The 14,736-nt window shown below is 38.2% G+C and overlaps 1 protein-coding gene across 1 annotated transcript in view; it reads right to left on the reverse strand.

The window, feature by feature from the left end:
* The window catches only part of znrf1 (zinc and ring finger 1), a 67,085-nt gene that overhangs the window by 12,923 nt on the left and 39,426 nt on the right, over nt 1–14,736 (reverse strand). Inside the window, exon 2 of the mRNA XM_041997874.1 lies at nt 11,621–11,716. Within this exon, the coding sequence (XP_041853808.1) occupies nt 11,621–11,716 (96 nt within the window). The remainder of the gene's footprint in view (nt 1–11,620; nt 11,717–14,736) is intronic.

Here is a 14,736-nt window from a genome sequence, read left to right on the forward strand (position 1 = left end):
TTACAAATTCAAATCTAGACTTCAAATTTAGTTTGTAGGTGTTAAGGCCTACATACTAAAGAATAGAGAAATTTGTTTGTTTTCTCAAGGTGGCAAGAAGAAATTTCAATCTGGTCCAGTTATTTCATTCTTAATTACAAATCTAATTCGCAGCAAAGCAGTGTCCACATCTTATGCCTTACATGTAGGGCTGTGTATCGCCACTAATTTCCTGAATCTACGCCATTCGATTCACAACAGCCTGATTTGATTTGATTGAATCCGATTTGATTCAATATCCAATCATTTACAGATATTTATGTAACACAAATTTTTCGTGATTACAGACATTCTCAGATAACTAGTTTTATAAAACACTGAGCCTGTTGACATGACCATCGAAATCAGATATCTGGAAGTAATCAGATTACTGTAATAAACTGATATGACGAAAGAGCAAACACGCATATGAAATGTTAGTTTGTGGTGACGTCACTTCCTTTGTTGAACATGGTGGAACCCACAGTCTCAGTGTTAGCTGATGATGTAAGAGACGATAAGCTGCTAAACAGTTGACAGGTGAATGTCGTCCAATGGTGAATGTAAGAATCCAAATTTGGCATTATCATGGTGATATAAGCTGATTTTGGGCATATTGGTGCCTTGTCACAATCATGAACATAATACACCAAAAACCATTTATCCTCCTTATTTATTAAGTTTCTTATTCTTATCATAGGGTATCCAGAAACAAAGTTATTGCGAGAGGTATTTTAAAAATCTGAATTTGGCATTAATATTTGAAAGAGAAACTGATTTTTTTATATAAACGGCACAAGCAACCTTTCATTCAAGTATTTATGCAAAGTCTCGCCAAGCACTTTTCTGTGTTAACCGCACCCCCTTACAATTTCTGTCCCATCAAAGAGTAGTTGTTGAACACCCCATGAGAAAAAAAACTCTGCCTAGATGATATGTCGATAACAATCTGAGGGAAAAAGTGACTTCATTCTGTTTTGTAGCCCTGGGAGAGGGAACCAATTTCTCTGTTTTTATGGAGTATGGCCTTAGGCCTTAAGTAAAGCCAGTCATTAGTTATGTGAAACAGTTAATTTGTTGTACATTAATCTAGAAGCAAATTTCTGAGTGAAACCAGCTCTAAACCTTACAGCTAACTACCAACAGCAGCATGCTGACACACTAACATTTAGCTAACAATTACTCTCTGCTGGGGAACCTCTAATCTATTTCATGTGATACCAGTTCTTTACCAACTGAGAGTCAACAGAGCATTTACAGGCAGATTTCATATCTAACCTCTTCGCATGAAGATGTGGCTTCAAAGAAGCTTAAAATGTGCTAAAATGACATGAAATTAAAAGTGACATGACCCATCAACCTATTTTCTATACCTGTTTTATCACAGAGAAGCGGGGAACCTATCCTAGCAGCCACTGAGTGCAACAGGATTCAAAACCTTTCTTTCTTGTTGGTAAATAAATCGAGAAAAATAAACTCTGTCCAAAAAAATCAGAAATGAAATAACTTCAGCCCCTCAGCTTGTGCTGTATTGTGAACTGGAGAAAAAGATTCAGGTGAAGTTCACAATGCCACCTGCTAATCAGCATTCATGATGACATTACAATGGATTTACATTCTGCTGAGTTTTAAGCCCTTTCTTTTGTTGCCTCTCTTCTACAATCTGTGTTCACATAGTGGATATTAATGCAGCTGAATTCCCCATAGAGCTGTTTTTATTTACATACATTTCTGTTTCAGACAACAAAATGATTGAATTGTGACCAAGCTGCAGTGGGCAGGATCAGCAGCATCTATACATCCAGACATGTCTGTATTTCTGCAGATACATAGATAGCTAGATAGACAGACAGGTAGATATTAGGCTATCTACCTATCCATCTGAGATGAAACAGGACACAGAATGTGTAACCTGACTGTAAATCAGCTTAGTTTCTCAACACACTCACATAGCCTTGGTCTTCTTCTCCTCCATCGCTCTTTTCTTTCCCCATTCTTTACTTCCTCTCTTTTATTGTTCAGATCCATCTATTCCTCATGAAAACATGCAGAATATCTCTAAACTGAGTGCCCTGGATTAAATTGTAAAAATCTACATATCCCATCTAATAAAAATACTCCTCCTCCAGCTTTTCTTCAGATTTCATATTAACCAAGCTCGGAAACCCTCAGAGATTAAACCACACCATGCTGCCTCTTTGACAGGGCATGCAAGGTGTATTGAATTTAAGGCCAACACCTGACCTGAGCTTTGATAATTAAGTTAACAGGGTTGTTCCATCATGTTTCCTTTAGCTGTGAAATGCTTAAAAAAGGGGTCATCTGGATGAAGTCCCGCCCTAACTCCTCAGTCCTGCTGCAACCAGTTTTCACCACATTGGTGAACGCAGCTGCAGCTAGCTAACTATGTCCAACTCCTGCTTCAAGAGTTTCATTCAAAATTTCAGATTTTAAGAGGTGAAATGAAAATAGAAGGGTAAAATTTAAGGCCCTCGCTGTAGGGTTAAGATACTTAATTAAAGTCTGCTGAAGTTTCTCCAAGAAATTTCAAGATGCAATCCTTAAATAAAGCAGCAACCTGGATACAAGTTTGGACTGTAAAGAAGAACAACTTACAATGCAATGGTAAGTCAGACCACATTCCTACACGTGCCCATCTAAAACATCACTAAACACAGCTGAGAGTGTGAAAGAGCAAATCAATACATTGTTTGATTTTTTAATTTTTTAAAGATTTATTTTAAATCTACTTTTTCCTGCTAATCATCAAACTGACCCTACAATCCAAATCACAGCGTCAAATTTACTTTCTGTTTTCGCAATGCACTTCATTTTGAGACATTTAACACATTTTGTAAAAATAATCAAACAAGCTCACAATGTGTTGCTATATGTTGAACTTATAGATCTGCTATTTTCTTGTGTGACATGTTTGTAAGGCATCAATTCATGAAAAAGTTGAAATATAGAAATAAAAGGTTTCTGCCCAACAGCAGTTAAGTATAGCACGGCATCACTGCATCCCTGTTGATGGGAAAGTCTAGACAAAAGCTATCGATCTGGTAAAGGATCTGGTTATTATGCAAAAGCATTAAGGTTAACTTGTTTTATTAAAACTATCAAACTTAGAAATGACTTAAATGTGACTAAGACTAAAACTGAGATGGCTGCCAAACACAACACTGTTCCACACCCACACAGAAAATAAAAGAAGATAAAAATAAAAAAGAGATAAATGAATCAACAAAAATGTTAAAACAGGGGTGGTCATGGCTTGTGTTATGACCTGGACAAATGACCTGCCCTGACGTAATGAGTGATCGTGTTAAATAATTGTATCAGTACTGATGACAGATAATCATGATTTAGATTTTTTTTCCCATAATCAAGCAGCCCTACCACTAGAAAGCAATAATTGTTACTGTACCCTTTATGATGTTTCAGTTTCAGACTGATGGGTGGGTAGTGCCTCATCAAGCTATTCGATCTGATCAGAGCAGAGTGGACTTGTTTGGTGTGGGTTGGCTGAACCTCAATTTATGCTCTACATTAATATGCATATGCATACAGATAGACATCTGTCCGTTTTCAGGGAGGTTGTGGATGCGTACTCATCTGGAAACAGGGGCAGTGTTACGTAGCATAGCGCACACCAGCAAAAGAAACACAGAAGAAGAAGCTGTGATGTATTTAATGGCCAAACAGACCACATTTTTAATGTCTATCTTAGAATGTGCATTATTATGATCTCCTCCACCATCACCATGCTGCTACTGGCTGAAACTGATGTCTAAAATAGGAAGTGAACTTGCACTGCCTTCTAGTGGATGTATAGATTAACAACCATGCCAAAAGGACGCATAGAAGAATGTGGGTGACATTTGCCCAAGTTTGAAATGGACATAATTTTTACGAATGTAAAGAGTGGATAAATGAGGGTTTATCTAGTCTTTATTTTCACAAGCAATACATACAAGCAAACAGCTTGGTACTAGCCAATTCATGGGAAGTTTGATAAGTAATGCGGGGGCAAGAGGCTCAGGTAGTAGAGGAGGATGTTCAAAGACCAGAAGGCTGGTGATCTGTCATTGTGTCCTTGGGTGAGATACCCTTCTTGCCTCCAGTATCAGCGTTCCTTGTGTATGGATGTTTTAGAGGTGGTCGGAGAGCCTGTTGGTGCACATTAGCTGCCACATTTCTATCAGTCTGCCCCTGGGGCAACTGTGGCTACACTTGTAGCTTACCATCACTGAGTATGAATGAGGAGTGGATGAACAATGGCTAAAATATAAGCACTTTGAGTGCTGTCAGCAATAATATGCAAATATAAATCTAATCCATTATTATTATTACTCTGTGCACTTTCATAACTACAGCAACACTGAAAGTAAGTTGGTAGTCACCTGTTGTCTCAGGTACAGTGAAAAGTAAAACCTATAGTTACTTTTTTTCATGCTTTAGAGATCAAATGTACAATAAATGAAAATGGAGATAAGTTTGATATTAAAATAGACTGCACCAAACTCTATTTCCTGATCTGTGAACTATCTACAGCATTAAACTGTGATCAGAATAAGGTGAAATGAGATCTGAGTGCTGCCTTCCATGGTCTCTAAATCATTAGTTCTCTGCTCACCTGCCTGCCTCCTGACTTTCAGCTGTCTCTTCTGCTTGCTGTCTTGCTAGCAGACTTTTGGCATCCAGCACCTTCACATCAATAATGACTTAGAGGAGTCGCTCTTTCCTTCTCTGAATCACAGCACCAAATTCCTGCTTTCTTGTCTCTCTTCCTGTGTCCTCCTATGAGCTAAGATGCTGCAAGCATACTGCTTGTGCTTTATCACTTTTTTAAAAAAAATTTTTCACCCTCCTTTCTGCTTTCTGTGTCTCTGTACCAGCCTCCTGACTTTCATGCCTTTGCCCCCTCCTTGCTCTCTATGCGATGGGTTATATTTAGTAGGAGGCATTAAAATATCATCATTGAAAGCCAAATCCCAGAAAAGATCCTGTGGTCAGCTCACGTGGACTCGTTGTGCTGCCTTTAACCCTCACCTGCTGCGACAAACCACATGCTGCCACACAAGACTGAAAAACAGGCAGAGAAGTACAAATAACATGTTTATGTTTTTATTTTTTTATAACTATACTGTGGATTCACACATGTAAATAACTTATTTATATCTACTTTTCCTCTTTTCGATTTAAATCCATTTTATCTTTGTCATCTGAGGGCCTTTGAAGGTTGCATGGCTGCATAGTTGCCTCCTCTCGACGTCAGAGATTCAAATCTTCACCTTTTAGAAATGTATCTTTAAACTTCTGTCAGTAATAAAACAAGTGCACTATAGTTCACATAGCTGCAGAGGTGACCTGTCTTCCATTATACTTCTGTTAATGAGGCAGTTACTGGAAACAATTGCTGCAGCCTCTCTAAGACACTTTGATCAGTTTGAAGTTTAGGTTTGTCTGAATCGCCGCAGGTGAAACTACAGCAATAAGCAGCCACAGCCTCAGATCACCCCTTTGCCCTTTTCTTTATCCTTACACTAGTGTAACACTACGGAGCGCAGTTCAAAAGCAGCTGCTTTTTATTCATTTTATAGCTAGATTATACTTAAAAGCATTCCATTTCTATAGATGTATGCAACTGATTCTCCTTTTTATGGTTATTGAGATTAATAAGGTAGTCTGCATCAATGTTGTAGTTGAGGATTTCTGCTTTGAATCTTCAGAGCACCTTCTACAGACTTAGAAAGGCAAAGTCAGACAGATTGAATGTTCCTCATAGAATATCGAAAGGTCCAATGTTGGCCGGGGTTTAGCAGCGAATTTGCATGTACCGTCAGCATGGGCTGGCCCAAACCGCCAGTCCCAGCATTTGGGGTATTTGTAGTTGGCTTACATCATACTGGTGTAATTGTGACTATGGTTTTTAACCTTACTAGGGTAGTAGATAAAAAAGGCCCAGTATTAATCCATACTTGCTATACTGAAATTAGATTTGAAAATTACAGAAAACATCAGCAAACAAGACACTAAATTTAAAGCCCATCAATTATTAAAATTAGGATTCTAGAGCACCTTTCTGTGCATCAAACATGAGCATGCACTGTACAAGAGAGGTAGCAGTTCACAACAGAAATAGATTAAATTTATTTTATTTGAAATTTTCCTGGTTGGCACAGAACTAAAATTAAAATAGTATAATTACATTATTTTAATGTTTCTAGTGCTCCTGGAGATTCCTTGGTGCCATTAGGGCCCCAAGGTACCAGTTTTCTAGGAGGATCTGGGTTGGTACAGGACGGGTTGGTACACATTTTTTTGTGTTTCTTCAGGTTAAAACCAAGATATGTCCCAAAATATCCCATGTGACCCATCCTATCTTTTAGGGGACCCCTCCACTGTTTACTTGGAAAGCAAAGAGATATGCATGTATGGCACTTTCACTGCTATGTATACGCAGAGCATCCAGCAGGCAGATTGCTGTTTAAATGGTAAGCAGTTTACTGTTTACGTGCCATGTGCTGACATGGTAATGATGTGGATCCACTCTGACATTTACCCTGACACTGACACAGAAGTCTTGATTTGACTATATGTAGATCTGAAGCAACACCTTATATTTAACTGGACTTTAAATATAGAACTGAGCCACTAAACAGTTTATGACACGTTTATTTGATCTATGGTCTGCATATTGATGCCATGACATCTTTAATTTAAAAATGGAACTAGCATAAGCTCATTTTAAACCTCTTGTTCATACACATGAAAGATGTTAGCATGCTCTGATTACATTTGTGCATGTACTGTATTAAATGTGTTTATGAGATGTGCTGATGTGTGACAAGCCACAGATCCAGGTGATTGACAGTGGACTTCCTAAACATGCTGGGATATGAGATAAGCTTGGTCCATTCTGTGGGTTTCAAAAACCAAAGAGAATACAGAGGGAGGGAGATAGAGAGGAAAAAGAAATTACAAAGAGATTACACAGCAGGAATAGACAGACAGACTCACAGAGCAGAGACAGACAGGGAGAACAGGAGAGAGTAATTTCCTGGAAATGAAGAGTGACAGGATAGGAAAGAGCTCCAGAAAAAGAAAAAAAAGGAATTATGGTAGTGTTTCTCCTTTTACCCTCTCTCCTCCCGTCTGTTATCAGCCGTCAGGGTACTCCATCACTCTGGATCCCATCTTCCTTAAGACAGTTTCACTCTCCTCTCTGTCTCTGTCACTCAATCTTCGGCTCGAATTTGGCTGCAGGCTTCAAACCTACATTACTTTTTACAGCACTGGCCTTGTGGGCCACGTTGACAGCTATTTGTGGAGCTGTAAAATTACTTTCCTGCCCTCCCAGCCTCCAACAACTTCACATGATTTAGATATCATTGTAATCAGAAACATAAGGGCCTAGCATAGACATGGAGACTCCCACAAGGTGACCGGATCAGACGTCTACAATCACAGTCTTGTGCCAAACAATTGTCACTCAATGAGATGGTGCAGGGCAATGAGCAGACATGTCTGCCATGAGTCTCAACAGCTTTGTGTATTTCCTCTTATTTTTTAATACAAATAGCCCTGAGCAGCAATATATGGACACAGAGTGCCAGTGTGTTTTAGCTTGTTATTTTAAATATGTGGACATTTGCATACGTGTTTGCATGCTTTAAACTTCCGGTCACATATATTTGTTTACATAGATTCAGTATCTTTGACTTTCATCTATTTAAATGCACCCCCAATGTTGGAGCTAATGTGTAACTTTGAAGAGTATTGATATATTCGTTTTGCTTTTATTAGTGATGTTATACATTAATCTGGAAATTCCAATAATCTGTTACTATTTACAAGTTCTTCTATCTGCCTGTGCAGTCGGGCTGCACAATGTATCAGACATTTACCTTCATTGCAGTATTAGCCTGTGTGATATACATATTGCTATAACTGCCTAAACTGCGACAAATAGTCGTCCCTATTTTCATATTTTAAGGAAGTGACATGACATACAAGTGCTACTGTGTATTCATGTATTCATTGGAACTATGTTGGTTTGAAGAGAGATGACCCTATACAAACACAGGTCCTCTGCAAGACATGTTGAATATTTGTGCCAGCCATCAGGTGACACGTGTTTAATCTCCGCTGCTACCTACAGTACAGCAAGAAGGAGATATAGATAAATCTGGCAGCCATTTTTGTGTGTTGCACCATCTTACAGCGTTGCAATAACTGTGAGTCCTAATTACCTTGTATCTGCAAACATGGACAGCACATGGATATCTGGACTGATGACGTTAGCCAGAGGTCCACAGTTACTGATGGTTTTCTCTGTTATTCTGTTTTTGATATTAGTTAGACAGCAGTGCATTAATGTAAACTCTGCTTCATCTGTCAAAAACTAATTTTAATAACTTATAATCCACACTGAAATATAAATCACTAATCTCATTTTAACTGATCAAAGGTTGGTAAAGAAATAACTTCAAACTATTACAAACACTGTCAATTTTCTATTTTATCTCTAGTCTTTAGGCTTACAGTGAAAACCACTGTGCATGATCTGTTTGTGTTGCTGACCAAATGATTTTTATTAAGGAGATGAAAAGCGTTACTAAAATCTAACGTTACTATAGCACAAGTTATAAAGTTCAGCAGACATCCGTGTTTTTTTGCGATTGGAATGCTGTGTGTGTTAAATCGGCATCAAATTTGATTTTTTTATTTTAAATTGCAGATCATATCATCATTGCATATCACATGTTATCCTGATATTGTGCAGCCCTAGGTTTTGTTGTCACGAAACCAAAGCTATGTGTACTCTCTGCTCTTTAGCACATATCCAAACCTGCAATGTTTTTAATTTATGGGTAAAAAGAGCAAGAACTACAGCACAGTAAAATACATATCATGTCTTGGTTATAGTAGGAAGCAATCTGCAGAGAAAAACTGTGCTACTTTGAACTTCTTCAGTTTTGTTTTGTTTTGTTTTGGTCTTTTTCCCCCCTTCAGGGGGCGGGGAGCAGTTAATTGTGTTAATTGTGCATTTTAGTAATTAGATGTTGTCTGCATTTTACTGTTTTCTACTTTACATTTGTAAAATGTAGTCTGTCAATCTGTATATATTATCCTGTGTTTGGCATTCACTTTTATAAAAGGGGCTACATAAATGAAGTTTGAACTGAAAATTTTTCCTTTCTTTATTGTAATTTCTAATTAATGCCCGTGGTAGACTAGATGTTTACACATAGGGTGGCCAGATAATGAACAAGAATTGATTAGGGAGAATATATAGTTATTAATGGAAATGATTTTGTTCTTTTCTCTAACACACACACACACACACACACACACACACATACCCTGCTGTGATAACTGTGGTCACTCACATTAGGGAGACATGAGCAATAAAACATGTTGACTTTCTAAATCTGGATTACCAAATGGAAATATTTGCAACAGGATACAAAAGGTCCATAAAATGTAGTTAATATGGGTCTACCAATATGTGCTACTTGATGTATTTGTAGGGGCATCAGCGGCTTCTCTTCCTATCAGATCATGCTCCCTTACGTATGTAAACAGGGATGTCCGTTTCAAATATCATGCATCGCACTCCTCGTAATTCATGCGTCTTTTGCATTGCCTATAGTTGTTAAGTCAATTCTTACACTAGCAGCAGTTCAGAGTTCACTCTGCATGCTGACGTCAGTTTCAGACACCATTTGGCAGAAGTAATGCTTCACTATGAAGTTGTTTCCAGCTGCCCAACATGCCCTAAACACTCGCATATAGTCTTTCTTTAAAAGCTCATGCAATTTCTACAGTTGTCCTCATTCATTCTTCTTCTGCTTTTTGTTCCCTTCCTGATTCTCTTCTTCTTCTCTGGTTTGTTTCTTTCGCTGGTTGCCTGTCAGTTTTTCTGCTCAGCACTGCCCCGCGATTTCCGGTGTATTGCTCTGTCTTCTGTGTCAAGTGACGGATAGCTAAGTTTCCTGAAAACGGACCAAATATGCACATAACCGATGCAGGAGATGGATGTCTGTGTATCTGTTTTTTGTGTCAACCATCAATAGGCCTTTTACTGTGTGGTGGTAGCAGTGGTAGAGTGAATCCTTGTTTCTGACCACACTTCCTTAAACTGGATCATGTACCTCTAGCTTAGTGAGTGCAAAGTAACTTGGATACTGAGGTATGTTTTGAGCATTCTGTATAGTTTAATTTCAGCTCCAATGTGAAAATCTTGACTGAGTTGATGTGTAGTCTCTTTTATATATAGTACATCCACTGAACACTAAATATGACATGGTTATCCCACGATACCCTAAAAGTAATCTTGTGCTGTCACATAACTAGATTAGCACTGCTACGTACCTTCATGCTAATGTTAGGTTAATAGTGTTATATAGCATTAGTAGTTGTACTCACACAGTGACAAAATTTCTTCTAGAAATGTGCAACCAAATCTCAAGATTTTTAAAGGATGACTAATTAGGAAACTACTTTAACATCAAACTGACCCCCCCTCTAGCTCCGCTCCTGATTGATGCACATGCTATTCATGCTTTGCAGGTATTCTGAAAGAAGAAACATATATTGCATGTTTTTTTATTTTTATATGGCAGTGGTTGACCGATTTGTACATTTCTGCTGAATAAATTACTAAATGTAAGGAGCTTGCCTCCTGTATGGAAGATATGTAAACTTAACTTTGCTAATGGGCAGCAGTCTGATGAGTAGTGTTGGATCATTTCTCTGTCATTTATGAAAACAGGGAGATAATTTGTTTTACTGATTTTGTCTCTATATTTGAACATCTTGTTGGGGTTTTAATTTAACTAAACTCTCTGGGTTTCTTTAGTTAGATGTGCACCAGTTGTTCTACACTGCAGCAACATTGGCCGCATTCATGCCAGTTTTATTATACTAAATTTCATAGAAATCCATCATGCAGCATAAAGAGAACAACCAACAAATACTCTTCTTTTCAAACCACATAAAAAATTAAACTGGATTTACTTTGACTCAAACAGATGTTCCACAAGAGTGAATCTATTACTAATTAGCAGTTATGCTTCTCGACTTTAAACTGTGCTCTAGACTTAACACGGCTCCAGCAGAATGTAGCCGGCTGCTAAAAAATAAATAGACATAATTGGGTCAGATGGCACCAGTAACATCTTGTTAAATGTACGGTATTACATGTTAAGGCCAGGGTAGATTTGCCGAGAGGGAGCACGGCAACCTCAGCTGTGTTTGTATTTTCAAAGCCGGATGACTGAATCTGTCTGGTTTTGTAAAAGTTACTTTATGAATTCTTATGATTTTTCTCATTTTTCCCTCATTTATATTTATGATGATTCAAAAGGACTAGTTCAACAACACACGCCAATCTGTAGACCCACCCACCTTGTCATGAATATTTATCAGTGCAGCAGCAGCAGGAGCCCTGACACGCTCAGAGGAACAGCTAAACATGAAAAACAGTATTTTATGTCAACAAAACAAACCATTTAATTATTTCCTGGCATACCAGTGAACTGGGCTTTTCTCTCCAAAAAGTTAGCCACACAAACAGACAGACGATGTTTCTTACCATTATAAGAGAGGCGAGGCTTGCTTAGACACATGATGAAGTGAACCTCCATCTCATTGGATGCCACAGATTTGGAGCAGACAGGACACTTGAATCCTGGGTAGACAAACAGTGAGAGTCAGAAACAAGCACCAGTTTGATCATGACTTGCATTTCTGTAGCACATCTTCTCCTGATTACCTGTTGCGTCATTGCAAACACATTCAAATGAAAGGTATATAGGGCATTTTTTTAGATTTCTTTACATAAGCTGAAAGAGGTGTTTGAGATTTCAATAATGATACACATTTATCATCTGCCACAATAATCTAAAGTGTAGGCGCCCAGATGATAAATTACCCATCAACAGACCACTTAAGTGATGCTGCTCAGGGCTCCTGGTTCGCCTCAGATGTCAAACTATGACAAACTAGGTGTGGATGCTGCTCCCTGAGAGAAAGCACATCAGTAAGTTCATTTCAGAAGCTGCAACATAAAGATGTTTAATGCAAATGATAGTTTACTTGATTCAGTTGTGATAACAAAATAGCTATTGTGTAGCAGAAGTCTAGAGAATAATGATGCCTGGTCAGATGCAGCTTAAGGCTGGAAAGCAGGACAAATTATAGGTAAGATAATTGCTTTTCAGTTTGGTGTAAACATCCCTGTAAACCTGTTCTCCTTTTAGCCTGTTTTGTGGGGATCTGTCTAAACACAAGTTGTACTGGCCTGGTGATGTGGACACAGTATTTCATACTTCTTTAAAGTCTCCAATACTTCAAGGCTTATTCAGGTTGGTCTTGTGCAGGTGTTTTGATTAAATTTTTAGGTGGAAACATTAAAGAAAATTTTAAATGGTTTCAGTTTAAGGTGGTTAAGATCTGATTGTAAAAATTCCCCCCAGTGATACATTTTGTAATTTTTTAATTCTTGTTATTTTATTTCTATTTTTTTTTTTTTATTTATTGTCATCTGCATTGCATATTTTTTATTGACATGGCATCCAAGTGGCAGATAAAAGGGTGGTTTATGTGACACCTTTGTTAGACAGGCAAAAGTATAATTTATAGGCTGAAAAAAACATAAAGTTCATAGCTAGACTACACTGAACTCAACAGAATTAAGGAAGTTGGAAGATTTTTAAGAAAAACTTCTTTAAACTGATTTTTTATAATAAAAATGTAGGAAAAAATGTATTCTGCCTCACAGTGTAGTTTTTCTAGAGTAAGTCAAGAAAATGACCCTGTCTGTGCTAGAAGCCAGCAAATGACAGGAAAATTGCCAACTGACCCAGAGATTCCAGTGCAAAACGAGAGCAAAGTTTTCAGGAAAAACCAAACATGAGTGTTTCAGATTTATGTTTAAATTTATTTTACAACAGACATGTGTTCAAGAAAGCTTTGCAATGTTCATGTTTGTAAAACTTTCTCATCAAAGGTTTAGATTTGTTACTAATTAGCTGTAGTTTGCGATGAAATATGCACCGTATGGATAAATGCTAATGAGTAGCTATATTGGAAATGCAGCTAGCCAAACTGAGATGTTTTCTGTGCATTTTACAATGTTAAAATGAAAGAAGTCATGTAAAGACTCGGGCAGCTGCGAATATGTGCAAAGTTTCTTCATTTTTTTCTGCTTGAATTAAAATATTTTAAACAAGAATGCAAAGAAAGAAACAATGCATAAACTACAGAAAAAGATCAGTCAACTGAGTGTGTGACACCAATTCATACAGAGTGAAATCAGCAGCATATTTGGGGTGAATAAAAGCACGCCAGTCAAACTGTGAAAAGGGAACTTTGATCACCTTGCAGAGAAACAGGAATGTGTAAAAAGAGCACATGGAAAACTGACACAAGGAAACAGAAGCCTGGCTGCAACAAATAAGCCTGGATTTGTCTGTTCAAAATCACCTGCTAGGTACACCTGTTCAATTGCTTCTTAACACAAATAGCTAATCAGCCAATCACAGCAACTCCACATGTGGAGGCACTGACATGTTCAAGACAACTTGCTGAAGTTCAAACCAAGCATTGAAATAGAGAAGGAAGTGGATTTAAGTAACTTGGAAATGTGACATGGTTGTCTTAGTATTTCAGAAACTGCTCATCCACTGGGATTTTCACACACAGCCATCTCTAGAGTTTACAGAGAATGGTCTGAAAAAGAGAAAATATCTATAGAGTCTAGACCAAAACGTTATGATGATGTCAGAGATCAGAGGAAAATGGGCAGACCGGTTGGAGATGATAAAAGAAAACATGAACTTAAATAACCAGCAAGGTCTGCAGAACAGCATCTTTGAACACACAACAAGTCCAACCTTGAAGCAGATGAGCTGCAGCAGCAGAAGACACACCAGGTGCCTCCTGTCAGCTAATAACAGGAAACTGAGGCTACAATTCACACAGACTCACCAAGGCTGGATAACAGAAGATGGAGAAATGTTACTGGTCTGATGAGTCTCCATTTCAGCTGCAACATTCAGATGCTAGGGTCAGAATTTGCAAACAACATGATAGCATGGATCTACCCTTTCTTAAATCAATGGTTCACACTGGTACTGGTGGTGTAATGGGATGAATGATATTTTCATGGCACACTTTGGGCCCCTTAGCACCAGCGTGGTGCTAACAACCACAGCCTACCTGAGTATTGTTGCTGAACATGTCCATCCCTTCATGACCATCATCTTCTGATGGCTACTTCCAACAGGATAATGCACCATGTCACAAAGCTTAAATCGTCTCCACCTGCTTGTTAAAATGAGTTCAGTGAGTTCACTGTACTCCAGTGGCCACCACAGTCAACAGATCTCACTCAATCCAATAGAGAGGCTTTGGGATGTGGCAGAACTGGAGATTTTCATCATGGATGTGTAACAACTGTGCATTCACAACAGGATAGTCTAGGAGACTTCGCTCAGTTGGGCGGGGAATTCTGAAAATTGTTGCACCTTCCTTTGTTTTGGTTTGCTTTCACACTGTACTTTATTCAAGAGGACCAAACCGCCTGGACAACATCACACAGTTACACTAACAGCTTGCTGGGGTGATATTCCCCAAAATAGCCACAAGAAAAAAATCAAATTCAAATTCAACCTGTTCACCTTAAGTAAACAATGGAGCAACACTACG

This window comes from Melanotaenia boesemani, chromosome 10 (genome assembly GCF_017639745.1).
Source record: "Melanotaenia boesemani isolate fMelBoe1 chromosome 10, fMelBoe1.pri, whole genome shotgun sequence".
In the NCBI taxonomy this organism is placed as follows: domain Eukaryota; kingdom Metazoa; phylum Chordata; class Actinopteri; order Atheriniformes; family Melanotaeniidae; genus Melanotaenia; species Melanotaenia boesemani.